This window comes from Lacerta agilis, chromosome 3 (genome assembly GCF_009819535.1).
Source record: "Lacerta agilis isolate rLacAgi1 chromosome 3, rLacAgi1.pri, whole genome shotgun sequence".
Classification (NCBI taxonomy): domain Eukaryota; kingdom Metazoa; phylum Chordata; class Lepidosauria; order Squamata; family Lacertidae; genus Lacerta; species Lacerta agilis.
Genome location: NC_046314.1, coordinates 34,169,784 through 34,191,658, shown reverse-complemented (window position 1 = coordinate 34,191,658; position 21,875 = coordinate 34,169,784). Strand labels below are relative to the sequence as shown.

The 21,875-nt window shown below is 39.8% G+C and overlaps 1 protein-coding gene across 6 annotated transcripts in view; it reads right to left on the bottom strand.

Moving 5' to 3' along the window:
* ADGRB3 (adhesion G protein-coupled receptor B3) overlaps positions 1-21,875 on the bottom strand; it is a 424,323-nt gene that overhangs the window by 26,077 nt on the left and 376,371 nt on the right. For 4 of the 6 annotated variants that reach the window (XM_033143214.1, XM_033143210.1, XM_033143212.1 and 1 more), the window contains 8 exons: positions 17,741-17,891; positions 16,645-16,714; positions 14,747-14,813; positions 12,610-12,695; positions 7,392-7,490; positions 6,860-7,031; positions 4,007-4,102; positions 1,656-1,695 (listed from right to left, as the gene is read on the bottom strand). In XM_033143214.1, coding sequence (XP_032999105.1) covers positions 1,656-1,695; positions 4,007-4,102; positions 6,860-7,031; positions 7,392-7,490; positions 12,610-12,695; positions 14,747-14,813; positions 16,645-16,714; positions 17,741-17,891 — 781 coding nt within the window. The remainder of the gene's footprint in view (positions 1-1,655; positions 1,696-4,006; positions 4,103-6,859; positions 7,032-7,391; positions 7,491-12,609; positions 12,696-14,746; positions 14,814-16,644; positions 16,715-17,740; positions 17,892-21,875) is intronic. The other 2 variants (XM_033143211.1, XM_033143215.1) reach the window with 1 other exon arrangement.

Here is a 21,875-nt window from a genome sequence, read left to right as displayed (position 1 = left end):
TAATAATGCCAGTAAATATAAAGGAGAAGTATTGTCATTTGGGGATGCATTGTGAGAGGAAACGAAATCATTTCATTTCTTCCCGAAGATTTGTTTCTGTTTTGGATAACACAGGCCCAGATATTATAACACATGTCACACTATCCAGGCATATACATCAAGTCAGCCTTTTTAATTAAGACAGATGTGATTGCCTTTCCACTTTCAAGTAATATTGGCCTTGAAGCAAGGATACGTATGGAAGAGGCGAGGCCATTTCAAATCTCCTAACAATGCAGTACTTAACAGAAAATGAGAAAATACATTTTAGCAAATGTTAAAGTGGTCATTACACTATTTCTAAGCACACATTTTTTACTGAGACTCATTTATTTTATTTTATTTTATTTTATTTTATTTAAAAACAAACAAATTTAAATCCCTTATTTTTTCAAGGCAAAGTCCGGTCATGTCTGCCCTATCTTCTTCTGCAAGGCATCTTTTTCTTGTTCAGTTTCTAATCATGAATGCTCTGGAGAGCAATACCACATTTCCCTTGTCATTAGGGAGCTGACCTGGGTGCTCATGTTCTTAAAGTCCACACCTAAAAATCACAGGACCATTAAAGTACTAAGGAAGGATGATAAAGGCATTATGACAACTGTTTATATTCAGATGAAGCAATGCAGTTCTAAACAGGCATCATGGTGCACAGCTAGCGTTTTCCAGTGTTGCTCTAGGACATTTTACCATATCCACGACTAGTCCTATGCAGAGTAGACCCATTGAAATGCAAGGATTTAGTTAGGTCCGTTAATTTCAGTGGATCTACTCTTGAGTAGGACTAGAATTGGAATGAACCCACTAACTGAAAAAAATCTGTAGCCTGATGACTATTTGCTGGTACAGCAGAACCCAGGATTAGAACCGAGGAATATCCCACTCCCTTTCTTAAGCTCTCTTAAAAAAACATTTTGTTTGCAGTTGCCAAAGCAAACTGCTGATCATGAACCCTTTTTTAGCCAGCACAATCAGAATGAAACTCTGAACCATTTAAAATTCAGATTTTTGGAATTCATTGATGGCAATTTGCATTTAATTCAGAAGAACGATAAATGCACTTTAATCTGGTATAGTATTAATTGTATATTCAGAGAACATGTTTTCTGGGGAGGGGGGAGATAGTAAGGTTATGTATGCTTGTTTAATTGCTATTCCTATTACAAGCAGCTTTTCAAAGGCTTCTTACATGATAGTCTGGCTGCATATAATTACCCCAATCCAGTGAATACTTGCAGATGCAAGAGCTCTGATGCATGCAGACTCAACAGCTTACAAGGAGCTGTTTCTCAAGCCTGTTGCACATAAGGATTAGACATTTATTAGGCTCTTCCTGTACCATGCTCATGAAGATTACTAGAGACTGAATTTTCAAAACGCTGTGCCTGCACTGCCATGCACATTTTGTCATATTCCTGGTGCATAGCAAAATATATTTTTGGCCATGGCATCAAATATTTACACCCTGTAAAGAAATTTCTACCTCCATATTGATAAAATGGTCTTTTGGTAGAAAAAGTCTTGGCTAAATGCACATCTGACACTTCAGTTACACTAACATAAAGTAAAATTGTATCTGATCTTCCTACATTCACATGGTGATCTGACAGCCTTACCTGATCGACAGGCAATGTCCACATCTTTTTCAAAATCTGTCTGTAACAATAACAAATAAAAGTTTATTAAGACAAGCATTGCCACTCATCAATATCTGTGGCACCATTCATATAACAAAAGCTACCATGGAGATATCAAAATTTTCAAAGTAGGGTGTTCATGTTTTGGCTTTTGAAAAACGGGGGGCCTGCAGTACTTAGCTTATTGTAAACCACTGCTCTAGAGGTTTGGGCAAACCCCTATAACAAATTTAGGAGCATGTTGGACAGGGGAGGGGGGGAGGATGTTCTCTTGTGCAAGCAAAAAAATCCTTGCACGGATTGAATAATTGCCACACTGCTGTGTTGGATCCTACACTTTCTGTGCTAGTGTGTACTCAGACTCAACAATGGGCTAACTTCACTTAATCATCATTTCTACAACGTGTCCCCTTGGATTGATGGCTCCATTTACATCAAGTGTAAGGATACGCCAAGAAATATTTTAGTCCAAATTAAAAGAATTCAGAAGAAGGCATGCTGCTGTTGAGTATGCCACAGGAAAGCTCTTGCTTATATATCTCCCTGTAATCCTGTATTTGCATAACCAAAAGAATCAGCTCTATAAAGCTTCCAAGCTTTCCGTTGAGGCAGGTGGCTTTGGTGAGTTTCCACATAATAAAAACAATTCCACACTTAACACTGTACACATAAATATACAGCTGAACATTTCACAGCTACCGTTTTGTAACATTTTCAAGGGCGTTAATTTGCTCTTTGCAAGAAGTGCCTTCCAGAGTGCTCCAAGTGTCCTACTGCGCATTTGCTGTGTGTACATGCAGTGGCCTATTATGCAGAGCTTAGTTAAAGCAATTTCCCCAGTATTAGTGTGGAATTCTAAGGGAGCTGCTGGGATTCACTAAGTTCCTTTCTGCCATATGCCATTCAGATGACTATGCAGAAGACCATCTGTATACTCATTTCTTGTAGTCCCTTGCATCACTCACAGTGCAATTCCCAAATTCCACATCGAGCTTCTGGGAAAGGCAGGATAGAAGGATAAGTGAATTCTGCCAAAGTCACTACCATTTCAAAAACCGTTATGGTATAGCATAATGGCCAGCAGTCTAATCTAGTAATTTTACCTCTGGCACGAGCTTGCCTTAAGAAACCCACTCTCACCCCCTAGACTGCAATATGGGAACTATAATATTGTTCTATAGAATCATATATCATATAATTTTAGAGTTGGAAGGTACCTTGGAGGTCACCTCTCTCAGTGCAGGAATCTTGCAATGACAGCATCCTTGACAGATGGCTCTACAGCCGCTGCTTAAACGCCTCCAGTGGAGGAGAGGCAACCATCTCCCAAGGCAGCCTGTACCACTCCTAAAACAGCTCTTACCATTAGATATCATCAAGCCAAAGTCTGCTCCCTTGCAATTTCTGCTCATTGGTTCTAGCCCTGTGACTCGGAAGCAGCAGAGAACCAAGTCTGCTCCGTATTCTGTTGCGTCTTACCCCTCTTAGGTCCCTGCTATAAGGATTACTGTAATCATGTACGTGAAGCACTTCTGAACATTTGAAATGCACTATGCAAATGGGTTATGTTTTATTACTATTTTTAACCCTATATGACCCTTGCATTCTTTCTCAGAACTTATAATTCCATGCAGGAAAAGTCTATATGAGTGAGAAAAGGTGTTCATAGTGTATGTATAAGTGTATATTTTGAAGTGTGTGTGTGTGTGTGTTTATTCCCATTCCATCTTCATTGACATAGAAACTAGAGCAGGGGTCCCCAAACTAAGGCCTGAGGGCCAAATGCGGCCCAATCGCCTTCTAAATGTGGCCCACGGACGTTCCGGGAATCAGCATGTTTTTACACGAGTAGAATGTGTCCTTTTATTTAAAATGCATTTCTGGGTTATTTGTGGGGCCTCCCTGGTGTTTTTACATGAGTAGAATGTGTGCTTTAATTTAAAATGCAGACTGGGAGACCAGGGTTCAAATCCTCACTCAGCCATGAAGCTCACTGGGTGACGTTGGGTTAGTGACTCACTCTTAGCCCAACCTACCTCACAGGGTTGTTGTGAGGAGAACTATGTACACCACATTGAGCTCCGTGGTGGCAAGGTGGGATATAAATGTAATAAATAAATATAAAATCAAAATGATAATCTGACAGATACAATAAACATTAGAACAATATAAAGGGAATATATATTACAACTCCTCCTCCATATACCGGTCAGTGACTAAATACATCAAGAACCCACATTTTAACAACCAAACCCTATACACTATTGAAATGTTCATTTTGCCCATAAGAGCCAACTGGAAATAACAGGCAAGGAGCAATAAAAACTAACCATGATTTGAGCGTGTCCATTAGGAAATGAACTTGAAGAATCTGCATTGATTGGATCCTGGCAGTTTCTTAAACGGCATCTAAACGCATCTTGAACCTGGTGAAATTATTAAAAAGCAATAATATTAATGCTTCAGTTGTCACAGAGTAGTGTTTAGGATGCCATCTTTGGATGATGCAGTACAGTTGACAGGACCGAAGCAAATACATAAAATGGTACCACCATTGGGTTAATGCACAGCACACAAGCGTGTGCCTCCCTGCCCATACATCAGATGTCAGGAGACACAAAAGGCATGTGTAACCACTGATAGGCCCAAGAGCACCCTCAACGCTGCAAACCTGGTGATAAATTTAATGCATGCTTCGTAAGGCCAGCCAGATGGAGGACACTTCTGACTGGTACTGTTTGTTTGCTAGCTTTTGCCGAATGCCAAGAGCAAGCAAACAACGGCTACCATACTGTGGGTGATCTCCATTATTTGAGCACACTGCAAAACAATTGAATGTGGGATCCTATTAAATTCTTCTCTGTAGCTCCTCTGGCTTTTCTGATATTCAGTGCTCAAGGTATATTATTTTAAAGCAGTTTCTTGGTGTGTGTTTTTTCTTACCCTCTGACATGAAGCTGCAAGCTTCTCTCAGAGCCAGACACAGCAAGAGAGACAGATGTGCTGAACGTGCGGGTACCAAGGAAGTGGTTTCCTTAGCAACAGTAACCAATTCAAAGCTCTTATAATTTGCCCTCTCTCCTCACGTGTCCTCTATTTTTATTTTTTATTTTTAGTCTCTGCAATTTAGATATAGGATGGTAGTATAGCTTTAAATGCTAGGCATGGGTTAAAAAGATACAGATACAGATATATATCCCAATAATTAAGAACACAGAAAAGGAGAAAATAAATAAGTTTTTTCTCACTTTATTGCCAATCTTTAGTGTTTGACATAATTCAAATTAGGATCTGAACACACACACACACCATATCTATCACCTATCTCAATAAAACATGTTTAACAAATTGCTGAATTCAAAACCTGGTAATTAAGGATTCATGACTTGGGGTCATTTTACACTTGTACTGAAATATGAATGATATCTACTTCTGCCTACTTGAGATAGTAGCCATGCTATCATTTACATCAGGTGTGGGGGACTCCCAGCCCTCCAGATGTTGGTGGCACATGCACTGGTTATTTCCTGCTTGGACTACTGCAGTGCGCTCTACCTTTGAAGGTGACTCAGAAAGTACAATTAATCCAGAATCCGGCGGCTAGACTGGTGAATGGGAGCACCAGTCCTGGTCCTGAAAGACCTACATTGGCTCCCAGTACATTTCCAAGCACAATTCAAAGTGTTGGTGCTGACCTTTAAAGCTCAAACAGCCTCGGCCCAGTATACCTGAAGTCTCCACCCCCATCATTCAGCCCAGATACTGAGGTCCAGCACCGATGGCCTTCTGGTGGTTCCCACACTGCGAGAAGTGAAGCTACAGGGAACCAGGCAGAGGGCCTTCTCGGTAGTCGCATCCACCCCGTGGAATGCCCTCCCATCAGATGTCAGGGAGATGAGTAATTATATAGCGTTTATGAAGCATCTGAAGGCAGGCCTGTATAGGGAAGTTTTTTAAGATTTAATGTTTTACTGTGTTTTCATATATGCTGGAAGCTGCCCAATGTGGCTGGAGCAACCCAGTCAGATGGGTGAGGTACTACTACTACTACTACTACTACTACTACTACTACTACTAATAATAATAATAAAATGGACTTGGTTGGTGGTGCTTGTCTTCATTTTGTGGGTTTACTGTGCAACATTTTGAAATCAACATTGTGAGAAGCTTCAGATTGTATCTGAAGCCACCCTGGGTTTTTCCCAGTCCTAGAGCATCCCTCAAAGCAGACTCAAGTAATTACGGAGAATTATTCTGGACAGCGTGATGAGATTTAGTAAGACACATTCTAAGACATATAAAAAAACCCAACTGCAGCTGCTTTCACGTCGGCACTGATATCATTTGAAACTTTTTATAGAAACTGAAGTTGCCAGTTCATTTACTCACCACACCTATATTTGTTTCTCTGTTTTCATGTACTAAAATGTCTGTTTCTGAGGATGGGAGGAAATGGACTATTTTCCAGTCTACAGTTTAAAAATGCATTATGAAATCCATGTTTCTTTAGATAACCATCTTTGATGGTGAGTCAAACTCTTAGGTATGCCTTTCAGTGTGATATTTTATTAGCATTGGTTTAATCACATAAGGTTTCCAGGACAGATCCATTATGAGGATCTCGGATTTCAGATGGCTCATGCTCAAGGATTCTGCTCTGCACAAGCGGTACAGATGCATGTTATATGGGAGCTGGAAGGAACTCAAGTGGGGAAGGATCTTGTGATTACCAAATGGCCTGATCCAGATTCTGAAGCCATTTACTACTGGTGGTTGAAATACCAGAAGGTCGTAAATGTCAGAGTCACAGAAGACCTCTTGGAGACAGAAAAGACAATCTTTAAATTTTTGGGCTATTGGGCTCTATTTTATTTTATTTTTTATTTTATTATTTTTTGCTACATTTGCATCTGAAATTAATCAGGTTTCTCTTGACTTCAGCTCTACCCCATCTCCACTTTGACTTTTCATTCAGTCCGCTGGCTCTTTGTAGCTATGCATGATGGCTTTTTTCCTCAATTGGCTGTCACATCTGTTTGTCACAAAACAACATTGCTCAATTGCCCTGCTTTTGATCCCAGATTTTTCCTTGATATGCAACTGAATTTCTGTGGAGCGTTTGGTATTGCTGTAAAATTTCACAGCGGCACATGGCAAATGCCACTGGGAAGCGGTTTCCTTACCTCCCTTCGGAGAATGCAGTGGACCATGACAATGACGAAGCCCTGCAACGAATCAAACACAGCAAAGAGTATCTGAAACAATATCGATCTCTTGTCAGTCATTGCCAGAACCGCAGACATCCAAGTCAGAGCCAGGAGAGGCAACACAACACAGGAACTCCAAAGGGATGCCCTAGACAGTGACAAAGAGGAAGGAAAAGAGCAACAACAGTGATGTTGTAGAACCATGAGTGGACAATACAACCCGCTCCTCACATATATATGCAAACGTATAGATAACATACTTAAGGGTGGCAACTTGTTAGTTAATGTGAAGACCAATGACAAATATTTAGAGATATATAAAGACTGATATTTTATTTTCTACATGTTACTCCAGTTGAATTACAAAGTGTGGTTGCCATTTCTTTTCCTTTAAATTAACTATATTCAGCATTAGTAATCATAGTTTTTCATCACTGTAGCATTCCCCCCCTCCACACATGCACTGTATAATATTTGTAACAAGAAGATGTAAATGATTAGGACTAACATGGCATTACTGGCGGTGGTGGCTGACAAAGCTGTTGTTGAAACTACTCCACACTTGGCACATTTGAGCGTCAAACCGCTATGAGGCTCACTCATCTGACTGCAAACGAAACAGAACACCCACAAAAAAGAACAAAATATTGAATTTTTCGTCACCAAAAAAAGTCGCGACTGAAATTTAGCTTTTTAAATATGATGTCATGCAAGAAAATAAAATAGCAGGTAGACTTATTCATAATTTACAAAGCTCTACTTGAATCATACATTGTTTCACATTTTTAAAATAAAAAATAATGTTATTTAGGGGAGGGAAGTTTCATTTCATGCAAGGCCTAGTTCTTTCATTTAAGTCTTTTTTTTTTTAAGGCCCCCAGTGTCCAGAGATAAATGTCACTTGATAACACCGAAGTAAACAAGCACGTGCTAGTGTAAGACACACAAGGTGAAATCCCTCTATTCAGACCTTTAAGAAGACCAATATGCTCGTGATCATTTATTCACTCAGGATGCAAGAGAAAGACAAATTGCCAGGGCAGCGTGTTGTGCATACATCTAATTAATTAAGAGGTGAACAAAGTTGGGAAATGACCACACACTAAGATGGCTCAGTCAGTGGGCACTATGACATTAGCTGAAAGGTTGAAGGAGCTTTACAACAAGATTGAATAAGCTCCTTCTTAGCTTACTCTAAATTTTTGCCAGAGGCTGGTCTGGATACAGGGTTTGAAATGTATGGAATTTAATTAAAGTATTATTTCAGGCTTGAAAAACAACATTTTAATAAAACACAGTACACAAGCATTAAGGTTAATATATGTGTGTACAGTGTTTGTTTGTTTGTTTGTACAACACACTGTATCATAACACCAAACAACTGGTTCAGTTTTCTTGCCCCATAAATTATAACAACTGAATTGCCTGGCTATTTCCAGCCTTTCATCCACCCTAACAGTTTCAGTGCCATCTAAGTACAGGCTGGCTGCCAGTTAGCTATCAAGCCAGGCTTAAGGTCCTGCTATTAACACCTGAAGTCCTAAAAGCTCCAGACCAGGTTACCTCTGAAATATGGCAGGCACCAGCAGTGATGTACTTCCATTGCTCATTAAAAACAGGCATGTTTCCCCAAGTGCTTCCCTGACTGCTGATCCTAGTTTTTAATTATTCTCCTACTATAATGATGATTTTTGCTTTATGTTTACATTTATATCCAAGGAGCTAAAGGTGGCCTGTGTGGTTCTCCCTCTCCCTGTTTTATCATTTGCAATATCCCTTTGAAGTAGATCTGAGAGAGAGTAGCTGGCGCAAGGTCACTCAATAATGTTATTATTATTATTTTACGGATATGTTCTATTACTTTGTTATACAATATTTTATATCACATTATTTCACTGTATTAAAACTTATTTGTGTAAGATTTTTTCTTCTTTGATTAAGAGACTGATACATTACTTTATTAAGTGTAATAAATGCAAAAAGTAGTATGTAGTGGAACAGTTTTCATTGACTGGCGGAAGTTGCTGCAGATGAAATCCATGGGTGTCTGTCCAACAGCAGAACAGACCCCATTGGCAGAATGGATCCTGCTCCCCACTGCAGCTCTACATATGCCCCTCCCCAATCTTCTCAGGAGGGTTTGTCAGAACCTGCAGATTAGATATGGGGGCAGGGCACAGGAGGATTCAGGGCAAAGGAGAGGAAGGAGAAGTCCTGCTGTGCGTGAAGTCTGCTCATGCAATATTGGCTGTCTCCCTGGATTTTTATATAATGAAGGGAAAAATCTTATTACTCACCCCACCCCCTCACACCATCTGCCTGTGAAAACTTACATGTACCAAACAACTCATCCTATAAGATGGAATTTACTATTGGAATAAGCAATAGATTTTTTTTTAAAAAAAGACTGACCAACTTGAGTCCTGGGGTCTCTAATGTGATGGATGTGGGCACCATGGCAGCCTCAGACACCCCCTTGGTATGTTGCAAGGCCCTGCTGCTCCTTGCATTTTTATTTTTATTTTAAATTGCAGGATGCTTCACTGTTTTTATTAACTAAGGGTAGTACTGTACTGAGCTGGCTGGACAGGGAACTGCAGGCTTGCAGTCACTCTGTCCTCTTATCTCCTTCTCCTCAAAATGCATCAGGGTCTCAAGTGGGGGGTGTTTTATCTGCTTTGTTTCCTTGTGTGTTTTTGGTTTTCCTGTTTATTTGGTGTGCGTGTGTGTTTTGCATCCTTGTTATTTTGTTTGTTTGGTTGAGAGGTGTTTTGCCAATTTCAAGGGAAGCTGTTGCGTGCTGCTTTCTCAGTTTCAAGTGTTTTGCAATGTGTGTAGGCCTTTGGAGCATTCCTTGGTTGTGGTAGTGTTGGTAGTTTTGCTCATCACCAGATTATTTGTGGTGCCAACAACAGTTTCTTAGATTTTCAAATGCGTTCCCAGAATCCAAAAGGCTAGGGACTCTTGGTGTAATGGCTCAGCTATTTTGAGGAATATGGTAAGAGGAATCAGCTTGCTTGAGAGATGGAGCTCAGTTTTTGCTTTTTGTTTTACATTCTGTCAAAGATATTGATGTAAATACTGTAGCCAAAATCCATATAAACACAAAAATCTCTATAACTATGTTGATGTTTCATTTTATTTTGCACAAACAGGTTCTTGGAAATGAGAATGTTATGTTAATGTTTTTTTTCATGTTGCTTTTTGGTGAAAGGCCCATAAAACAGCATACAAGAAAAATCAAATACACAATAAAAATAATTTAAAATTGTCTGGGGGATAACATAGTCCCTGAGAATGGAGGTTAGCCTTAGCCATCTCTGCCCTGTGGTATGCTCAGTCATCATTTGCTGGGAAGATTCAAAACTGGGGGTCTGGAAACCAAGCTTTATGAGGAACAGTTTAGGGTGATGGATATATTTAGCTTGAAAAAAGAGGCTGTCAAATTATCTAAAGGGCTGTCACATGTGAGATGAAGCAAGCTTGTTTTCTCTTGCTCTGGAGGGTATTACCTGAACCAATGTCTTCAAGTTACAAGAAAGGACACTCCAACTAAACATTAGGAAGAACTTTTTAACTGTAAGAGTTGTTTGATAGTGCAATGGACTCCCTTCATTGGACTCTCCTTCATTAGAGGTTTTTAAAGAAAAAGTTGGGGGGCCATCTATCATGGATACTTTAGTTGAGATTCCTGCATTGCCAGGGGGTTGGGTTAGATGAACCTCAGGGTCCCTTCCAACTCTACAATTCTATGATTCTTTGATTCTGCTCTGAGTATAACTTTGTCAGATACACCTCACTGTAGGAATAATTATGGGTTCCATACAGACACCATGCAATTTCTGTTTCTGTACCAGAGTTAAGAGTGATTTTTATTTTGAGAATTTTTCGCTCTCAAAGCTGTAAAGTGGGGTACAAGTATTCTAAGTGAACATTTTTTTTAAAAAAAAATAATAGTGTTGAGAACAGTGCTGCAAAGAATTGCTTGTTTCTGAAACTTGGATCAAGCAATCTTAAAGAGGAGATGGTTATATGAAAGCATATGAGACTGGATCATACCACCTTAAGGTATGTTATAATATTCCATAGCCGTTTGTTACATTCCTTGAATGAAAATGCATAGAACCCCTGGACACAGATTTTGCAATGTGAAATTGGCAACAGCTGCTTTATGGCTGCTGATTCACGCAGCCTTATATTTTAAAGCAAAGGTCCCCAAACTAAGGCCCGGGGGCCGTATGCGGCCTGCGGACGGTCTAGGAATCAGCGTGTTTTTACATGAGTAGAATGTTTGCTTTTATTTAAAATGCATCTCTGGGTTATTTGTGCGGCATAGGAATTCATTCATCCCCCCCCCTTCAAAATATAGTCAGCCCCCCCCCCAAGGTCTGAGGGACAGTGGACTGGCCCCCTGCTGAAAAAGTTTGCTGACCCCTGTTTTAGAGGATAACTTCAACAATCACATAACCTGTGGTGTCTTAAGAATGACAAGTTTGCATGGACTAGAACCTCCTTCATCTTCATTCAACTAATGGATATACATACATATTGGTATTATATGGTAAGTGGGACCAAATCAGGTGTCAACAAGTAATGGTATAGTCTGCCTGTGAGAAACAGCTATTGAAGAACAGCTTTGGTTAACAGAGCAGTCTTAGGATGCTAATTCAATATTCTTCAAAGGATACAATCTTATCAAGATTAAATAGAGCATTAACAATCAATAATGAAATACCATGGAGTAGGATCTAGTCAGAGTTAAGCCCATGTTTAGATCTTCCCCACTGAATCAATGAACCCTGATCTAAGAGAATGTATTCTTGTCTGAATAAAAGAAGTTGAAATATTGATGATCAGCTGTTTGGTGGAGAAGGGAGAGCAGGGGTAACAGAATCTAGCACCCAGACCCTCTTCTGGACAGCTCCTATGTTGTGGGAAATTCCCTTATCTGAGTGGTGTGTCTGGCACCTGAGATGTATATATTTTAGGGCTTAAACTACTCTATTGATTGATTTTAATATTGTATTTTGAAATTGCTGTTATCTGCCGTGGGACCTTATGGTGAAGGATGGGTAAAGAAAATGAATAGATAAGCAACAACAGATTGGCAGGAATCCAGCTTTTTCATGGACTCAGGCTCCCAGGCCCGTCTGAAAGGAAATGCCTCACAACTGCATGGACAGAACCCACTCAATGCAAAGAATCTCCTCTCACAGACAAAAATGGGGATCAATTTATAGAAAACCTTAACCATTAGCAAAGTAATATTTTGTTTGCCTGGTGTTATATTCTGATACTTTATAGTGGTGTATTACATATGTAAGCAAGCAAATGGTCCACCTACCACCCATTTTATCTTAGGAATTACCTTGGGAATTCTTTTAGGGGAACATTCTAACTAAAAAGCATTATATAAGTCTGCGTCTCCATTCTATACAAAGCCAATGAGTTTGACATGCAAAATCATTATTCAGACTTTTGACTGACTTAATACCACTGTACTTGTGTTTTATTATTTTACTGTTTCTCAATCACATTTCCTCAGTTTTGGAGATGAATAAAATTGGTTAGACAGCTTGTTAAACTATGCAAAAAAAAAGATTCAAAGTGCAATCAAATAAATAGACATTTGGTAAACATAATATATACATAGAGACAAAATAAATAATTGAAAATAAGTAACAGATTTTCAGTAGGCCTGGCGGGAAAGCCCAACTTCTTCTTACCCCGCTCTGTGTTTGAGTTTTTTATCTAGGATTCCATCTCTGGAAACAAGTTTATTAAACACCAGAATGCCAATCACCATGTTGACCTGTTAAATATAAAACAAACAGACAAAAAACAAACAGTCACCCCTTTAAGTGATACTGAATTAAGTGGTACTGAATTAAGGATGGGGGGGTAGAGATAATAAGTGTGTGCTGCAGCACAGGCAAAGGGAAATGCATTATATTCAAGGGGGGGGAATAGGGCGTTCCTGGTGAAAGGGAACAGTTTTGCTGGTATGCACCACAATCTCTTATATAAATGCATCAGATTCAGAGTTGCCCCACTGTGAATGGAAGGGCTCCTTTAGTAGAGGGAACTGTGATTCACCTGAAGCTCCCCCCTAGAGGAAAAAGGTAGGATTTCCCCCCCCCCCCAATTACTCCTTCTTTTTTGCAGGTTCCAGGCCCCTTTCAGACATTGAGGACCCCTGTCGCTCCAGAGCAGATTTTTGGAGCTGCAGAGATAAGGAGGACTTAGAAAACAAAATCACTTCCACTCTCCTGCCAATGAGATTATCCACTTCACTGACATCTGCTCTGCACAACACAGAATCCAACTCCACATCTGTATCTACGGTCACCTCCAATCACTATTTTGCAGAAAGGGTTAGACCAGGCATTAAGGTTTGTGATATAAGAGACTTTTTGCGGTAAGGAAAGTAATGGAGAAATGCACTGAAAAGTGTGGGATAACAACTGATAGATGGGAAGTCTGCGCAAACAAATTAGAATTAACTAACACTGGCATATAACTTTCCCACAAACAAATCAGAATAATAAGCAGCAGTCACCAAACAACCTCAGTGCAAGCTTTGTGCAACTGAATTAGGATAATTGCTCAATAAATAGGTTGTCTGGAGGATCTCTCTCTCTCCACTCCCTCTCTAGACTACAAGAGTGCTTCCACAACCTTGTCTGAGTTTAAAAGGCAGGGCTGATATTAATTGGAAGACACAGGCAAGTAGTTTGATCAGGCAGGTTGATGCTGACGACATTCAAATGACCTAGATTAGTTTTTCTTATAATCTGAAAGTAGAGGTGTGCTTGACTGCTATCATTTTTAAGGCATACAGCCAAAGTTGATGGGAAAATGAGCATTTCTGACAAGAAGGCGATTATGAAAAGTGGCATAGTTTTCTTTTGCTTGGATTACTGAAGTGTTTCAGATATGATGGCTTGTTCCTTCTGCACTGTGTTAGTTACAAAAAACAAAACAAAACAAAACCAGGCAGAGATATAGATTCTTTGAGGCTTCAAAGTGCTTCAGAGCCAATAAATATATGGTAGTTTCAGCTCAAAGTCAATTCACTTCAAAGGATTAGTAAGATTGGAGGCAGATCTGCATTCAGAATATTCAGAGGATCAATAGACACACAGTCAGCGTTTTCTGTGTTTGTGCACTGGGGGAAGGAGTATTAAGCAAGTAGGTGATTGTAAGCTTCTTAAATTAACTCACCCCTCCATACTTTCACTAGAGCTTACTAATTTGAAGGAATGGAGGAGGAGAGAATGTAAGTTTGCATGCTCTCTTCTTGCTTCTAGCGTTTTCTGAATTTCACTACAAGGTGATGCTACCCGCCCCTTGCCCTGAGAAACCACACAAGAAGTTCCAAAAGAATTTGTGTTAACATAGCCATACTGGGACTGCAGGCTGAGAAAAGTTTGATTTTGTATTCCTTTACAAAGTGCAATTGTTGAGAATAATCAACAGTAATCAAACATGGAGCAAAATTCAGGGGTGGTGAACTTGATAACTAGGGGCCAAATCCATTCCCAAAGCTCTCTATTTGCTCCTCAGAAATCTCCTAATCCCACGCCCCGTCTGCACAGACCACACCACTCATTGGCATGCATATTACACATACCCCTTTTATAAATACAAGTGCACAAATTTAACATGTGTTAAGAGGGACAACCGCCCTTTAATCCTCTGTGAATTTGAATATATTCTTCACATCCAGCACATATATTGAAAGTATATGCAAAAAAAGTTTGCATTCATAACTTCCAGGTCAGAATTTAGAACACTTAACATACTAGCCAGTCAGTGATTATATTACCATGGTTACTTAAAATAGGTGATTTTAATGTTTACCAAGACAACAGCGGCTGCAGGTCCAACAAAAGCATAGAGAAGTCCTCCTTCGAGAGAGAGCCAGCAACTGGAAAGAACATTAGAAAAGAACTAATAAAAATTAATAAGGTTTATTATTTGTCTGTCTATATATCTGTCTATCAACTGATTGTGGGGCCTCGCTGATTTTCTCAATCTTGGAATATCAAAATGTTTAAGGTACTTTCAGTTAGCAAAGTCACTTAAATAACACAGACGGGAGAGAAAAGAAATTCTAATTATCTGGGGAGAAATGAACAGATTTTGTCTCTCTTATTTCAGGCCTTGTTTATAGCAGGGTGACATTCAACCAAATTTACAGAGGAACAATTCCCTCATATCTACGCAGCCAACCAGAAGACATGCTATTTCACCAAGTATCTGCTTAGTTACTAAGCAACACCTCCCCCTCTTGGCTAGATGACTTTAACATTAACAGAAGTAATCCTTATGTTCAAATGGAATGATCCCTGCTGTTGCACTTCCAACACTTCCACAACAAACAGAAAACAGAGATTTATTGCACATGTAGGCCAACACACCTCAATAAATCAGGAAGTCTGAAAACTAGCCATTTCCAAGACTATTTAGCTGCAGTCTGCAATGTATCCAACCCTGCAGAATGCAACCTGTACTTGCTGTTCTACTACAAGGACAGAGCATATATAGCTGTAATAGCTTGTGTATTACTTAAGAAATCTGGAAGCTAGTTTATGTCTGAGAAGATACTGTATTTCATGCTCCCTAAACCTTTCAAATAAACTGTCCATAAAAAAATTGTTTCTGCCAGTACTGAATATTTAGCATTTTTCATTCAGCAGTTTTTAAGTTACGGCACCATGGCAAAAAGGAAATCTACCTTCAAGGAAACTCTTTTTTATGTCAAAAAATAAAATAAAAAATAAAAAATCCTTCCAGTAGCACCTTAGAGACCAACTAAGTTTGTTCTTGGTATGAGCTAAAATAGCTAATTTTTAATACTGTTCAACTTACAATTCTAATGCTAATTTCTCATACTTTGTTGCATTCAAAGCATCTTCCAAGTATTTTTTCATAGACTGAACGACACAATATTTTTCCAAACACACTGTTTGGAAAGTTCTGCTCTAGAGAGCTGTTGAATGCCCCCCGTGCTCTGGGAACTTTAGCTAATTTGCCCAGCGTTTGCAAAAGGAATGGCGAAGTAATAGCTGCTTCAAGGCAGCTTTCCCAAAACTGTTGCCCTCCAAATGTTTTTGTCTGTAACTCTCATCAGCCCCAGCCAGCACAGCTCTGTTTGCTGGGGCTGATGGGAATTGCAGTTCAAAACATCTCAATGATCGTGCAGTATTCCTAAGCCACCTGTTTCCTACTCACTGACATTCCCCACCCTGCCACTACTGAATCTCATTTCCTTTTCCATATCAAATCCTGCAGAATAGTTGTTCAGGGAGAGATAAATGAATAGGACTTGATATGGGCACACCATGCCTCCTTTGCCAAACTCTTATTAATCACAGTAAGCTCTTGGAAGAAAGGGGATGGTAAATCTGCATTTGAGTAATACACTGTTTGCTAGAAACAACTGAATGAAGAGGCCAGAACAGGCACACTAGGGAAGAAGCCCCAGGGTTGGGTACTTCTGTAGTGCTCTGACAAGATGAACACAATTTCCCCATTCAATAGATAGCAATTTGCTATCCTTTGGGAGCTTTGTGCCACTAATACGCATTTCTCCTCAACTGGGCCTGCCCATTGTTAACCAGTGCACTTATTATTCACCTTTAAACAACTTTCATGTCAGCACAGAACAGTAAAAATACCCAAAAGCAGGTTGTGTGATAAACAGGGATGGAGGAGCTGGCGGTCATTAAAACGTTTATTATTACGGAGTGACTTACTAGTTACTGGTTCCGTATCCTTTTGTCTTGGTAAAACCTATTGATATAGCCACTACCAACGCTGGTAGACCTGTAAGAGAAACCCCCAGTGATTAGCTTAGCGTCAGGCATGTCCAAAGTCCGTTTTGGGGGCCTAATTCGGCCTCTGTGGCAGTTTATTTCGTGGGGTAAAATCCTAAAAAAAAACCTCAACAACTTCGGACGGCCTTCTTTGAAAAAAAGTTTGGACAGAGCATGAGACTCTTAATCTCAGGGTCATGGGTCTGAGTCCTACGTTGGGTGAAAGATTCCTCCATTGCAGGAGGGTTTGACTAGATGATGCTCAGGATCCCTTTCAACTCTACAATTCTGTGATTGTATGATTACTTCCCTACACATTTAATGGCTCTTGCCACAACATATTTGTCAAGTCTCTAAGGTGCCAGAGTGCCTTTGTGTTTTTTGCTGAAATATGGGCTACTCTCTTAGAACTTATCCAGGAATTGTTATTCCTGTGAGCCACAATGCATGCTTCTTCTTATGGGATGTGAAAAACCACAGCTTACAATATTAACTTATAGAGATTGATTTCATAGGGAGGGGTGGAAAAGAACAACACCTTTTCACCAGCATGTAATGTTAATGCACACTTCACCTACCAGGAGCTTGTCAACAGTTCAGCTTCCATCCCAGCATGCATCATTTTTATGTTGCTAAGTGACCAGTACTTTTGACATAGTATACAACAAAGAAACCGCACTGAGCTGTGATGTATTTCAGTAAGGGTCTTTAAAATAAAATAAAATAAAACACTGCTTGTATTTTTGTTATTACCATGCTTTACTGAAAATCTGCTAAAGGCAGTAAGTTATGGTGTGATAAACTCTCATAATCAATGAGACATTCATCATCAGGCATATCTTGAAGCAGATCAATAGAATTAAATTATATTCCTGCTTGCAATTCTATAGAAAATCTCCCAGTACTAATATTCAGTTTAGAAACCGTGCAATCTACTACCTGTCAGGATTATTGAAACATGCATTCATGTTCCAAAGGTTATCCGTGCATGAAACATTAAGCTGAAAAACATCTTAGCTGAGTCATATGAACTCACCCCATCCAAGGCATAAAAAGCGTTTCCTTATGAGTCGTGTCCTAATTTTTCCAGTAACAGCCATGTAAGATTGCCACGCTTCCGTCAAAACCCAACAAAATGAAGCTAAGAAGAAGAAATGTAAAAATGCTGTGGTCGTGGTACAGATCCCCTGCAGACAGAGAAAAAGAGAGAATGGTTATATTTAAAACTCAGAGATAGTCAATTAATCAAAGGACTGATAAAATTTCAACAGTTTGACTTCTACTATGCAACAAACTCAGCTTTTTATACCAGAAAATGATAAAATGTCTGACTGCATGCATTAATGTACAGGTTGCCAGCCAGAATCATGTGTGGGGAGGAGTGTCTTCTGATCAGAGGATATGCCCAGGCTGGCCTCTTTGAAAACCATCCATGTCTCCAAGCAGTTTCCTTGTCCCCCCAGTTGGAAGGAACAGTGGTCATGATCTCATCACAGGGAACACTGAAAGGGTACTGCCCAGATAACAAAAGGAACAGGAAAATAAAGTACAATTTATAACCCCTGCATTACACAAGTGTGTGAATTAGGACAGGAAAATAGTGTCTACCTGGTGTGCATTTGTGTGCAAGAATTCCAATGTGCAGGAATAATTTACCTGAATGCTGCCTCCCATCACAAAACTCCTTGCATGTGAAAAGACAGCCCATTGGGGGACAAGGATTTCGTCTACAATGGAGTTTAATGTGGATTTGAAGCTGCTTGTGACTCTATTTTAGGGGAAGAGCAGTGTCCACATAATGTCTTCCTTGTCCAAAAAGCAGCCCACAATTCCCACCCCTGCTAAATTTGGATGTTTCCGATCCTAAGATAATTTAATGAGGGAAGAAGATGCAGTACAAGATAGCACATTACCCAACTAGGAATGCATTGATGCACATTGAGTGGGTAGGTCTTTAAAAAAAAAGTGTGGTGGCATTTCTCTGGGCCACATTTACCAACACATTCCCTGCTTCCATTTTGTTTCTATTAGCCCAAAGGTGATAATACCACCTGCCTTTTTCCACCACTTGTAGTATTTGTATTTTTAAAGCAGCTCTTTTGCGTAGGTGTGTTCTTGTTCTAAACAGCCGTATTACATTTTTAATGCCCTTGTAAGTGCAGGAGGCTGGAAAAGGAGAAGAAAGGAAGTGGCAGCCTCCTGTGTGAGTGATTCCAAATCCTTTCCTGCCTTGAAGCAACACACTTAATAATAATAATAATAATAAAGTTGGCTGCACTTATGGTCAAATCTGGTATATAAGAAAACTTTTTTTAAAAAAAAAATGTGTGTGAGCACAGATAAAACGAATACCAGCATGCATGTGTACAACACACCTCAGGTTTCCAGAACTTATGGTGCATGCAGAAGTACTAATTGAGGTTAGGAGAGAACAGTGCTCAGCGCAAATGCATCTCATCAAGCACTGCCCACTAGTGTGGACAGGAAACACAGAGAGACTTTGGAGGCACAAAACTGAAAGTCCTCATGTGTGGCCAAACCCATGAATACGGCAACACCCCAGTGTGGACACAGCCTGGACATCTTTCAGACATACACTAGTTCTGCTAACCATCCACGTTTAGTTTGAGTAAGAAATGCAATAGGGCAGAAAAGTAGGTTGCTTTTTGTGTTCCTTTTGGCTATGAAACCTTACAGAACATGCATGATGCAACAGCTGTAGGGCACTCTTCAGCTTTCGAATAGAACCAATGCAAACCAACAATCCTAATAGTATCTCTTTCCCCCTCACCCACAGACAAATTTGCAAGTGTACATTTGAACTCCAAAGGGGAAGAGGGCAAAGCTCCTTGCCTTATGGAGATTTCACTGCAAACTGCAAATAATTTCAACCCATGGGAAACCTCTTTATATATTCAGCTGCCATATCTCTATATATTTTGAAGTGTGGTTTACACAATGTAAAAAAAACTACACCGTTATTTGGGTTATGCCCCTCCCTCCATGCATGTCAGTTTCTACCATCTGAGAGGCTCTTTGAAGTCATCAATGGAAGGCTCTCATCTGACACTGTACCACTTAATTAAACTTGACACAATGGCTCATATAAGTGAGCTTGACTTTCCTATTGGAAGTAAATTATGATCCATCATGTCCCTGCTTTGCATTCACTACAGAGCCCTAGATACTGGAGATTTTATAATATAATATGAAATGACACAGTAGCACTCTAGCATCAAAGTAACACGAGTAATTTAAAGGATACAATGCAAAGGTTACATTTCCCGGCAGCAAACAGTTGTTTGCAACAGACAAATGAACATTTAAAATTATTAAGTTATTAGTGTGGGATGGGTTATTGATGGCTAGGAGAGGATATACAGTACTAAATAAAATTTATCCCTCCAGTCTCCCATGTGTGTGGGTTAAGCAGAGTATTAAATTTCCATCCTTACCAACAAAAATATAAGCTTTGGAACTAGGCTGTGAAGCCTTTCCTTTTCTGAGCAATTCCAGCTCATGAAAGGGAGCTGGCTTCCCCCTTTTTAAAACCCCTCTTAACAAACAAAACACTCAGACGACAACTTATAAAGGAAACTTAAAAATAGCCTTTGCTTACTTAACAGTATTGCATTGGATCACAGCAAAGGCTGCAGAACTATGCAGGTAAAAATAGTTCTAGGTTTCAAGATACTTAGTTGATTACAAAAATGGAGTCTGTGCTCAAGGACGGTGCAGACAGACGTGGTGAGGGAGGGAGAGAGAGAGGTGGCAGGAAGGATTAAATGTCTTGGTTTTTCCTGCTACAGTAAACAGGGGAAATGACATCGCACAGAGCTCTCAATCCACCAATTGCATTACAGTGGTACCTCGGGTTACAAACACTTCGGGTTACAGACTCCGCTAACCCAGAAGTAGAACCTCAGGTTAAGAACTTTACCTCAGGATGAGAACAGAAATTGTGCACCAGCAGCGCGGCAGCAGCTGGAGGCCCCATTAGCTAAAGTGGTACCTCAGGTTAAGAACGGTTTCAGGTTAAGAACGGACCTCCAGAACAAATTAAGTTCGTAACCGGAGGCACCACTGTACTATGGTATGAGTCTGCCTATCTAGCAGTACAGTTCTGTGGTTGTTTGCCCCTAGACTTTCTAACTGTTAGATATTTGACTGCCAATGTCCCACAATGTGTCTTTCTTCTCTCTTCCCAGCTCTGTATGCAGGCGACAGCCACTTATGTGGGGAAGGATTTTGCTCCCAGTGTTTATGTATGCAGAGACGAAAGTGGATTTGGCAATTTAGGCACTTATACTGGGGGGGTGGGGTGGGTTTCAAGCTCATTTTTCAAATGCTTCATTTTCTGTGATCTCAAATCAGCATCTAATCCAATTCAATCATAAAGTGCTACTTGACTTCCTGATCTTAAGTATATAAACTGATGTACCTGCCTGCTATACTGGTGTTAAGAAGATGCCTTGTCACAACACAGAAAGAGAGCAGAATTATTCCTAATCACAAAATGATAAATAGAAACAGCATAAAGGTGAAATTTACTAAAATACTTCAAAATATATACAATTCATTTATGCAAATCGAATGATATATCCATCAAACAGCACTCCAGACAAGTTTGCTCTGGATCCCAGATTACTGCAGCTAACCACAAAAACCATCTATGTCCCATAATAAATGTTTTAGCCTTTAGAGTGGCACAAGTCTCTGTTTTTTTTAAAAAAAACCAAAAGAAATAGCAGAGCTATTAAAATCAAAATGCTTTCCTCAATATTTTGTTGGTGAACAGTATTACAAGTCATAATGATACCACAGAGTTTCTTTAAGTGAAAAGATAAAGGGATGTTGCTCAGTCTTAGAGCATCTGTGTTTCATGCAGAAGCTTCCCTGTTCAATCTCTGATGTCTCCAGGTAAGACTGGAAATACCTCCTATGTGAAAGCCACTGCCTGTTAGTGGAGACATTACAGGCCAGGCAGAATAAAGGTTCTGACTCAGTATGCAGTAACTTCTTACATTCAGTGGGCTGAAGTTTTAGGTAGCAAAACTCACACCATGGCAATCCTCAAATAACTTCCAAGAGTTTAGACTTCATGGCTTGAATTCTAGAAGCCCGCTGCATGAGTGGAAAGCACGTCCTCGTACACAATGGGAGAGGTCACC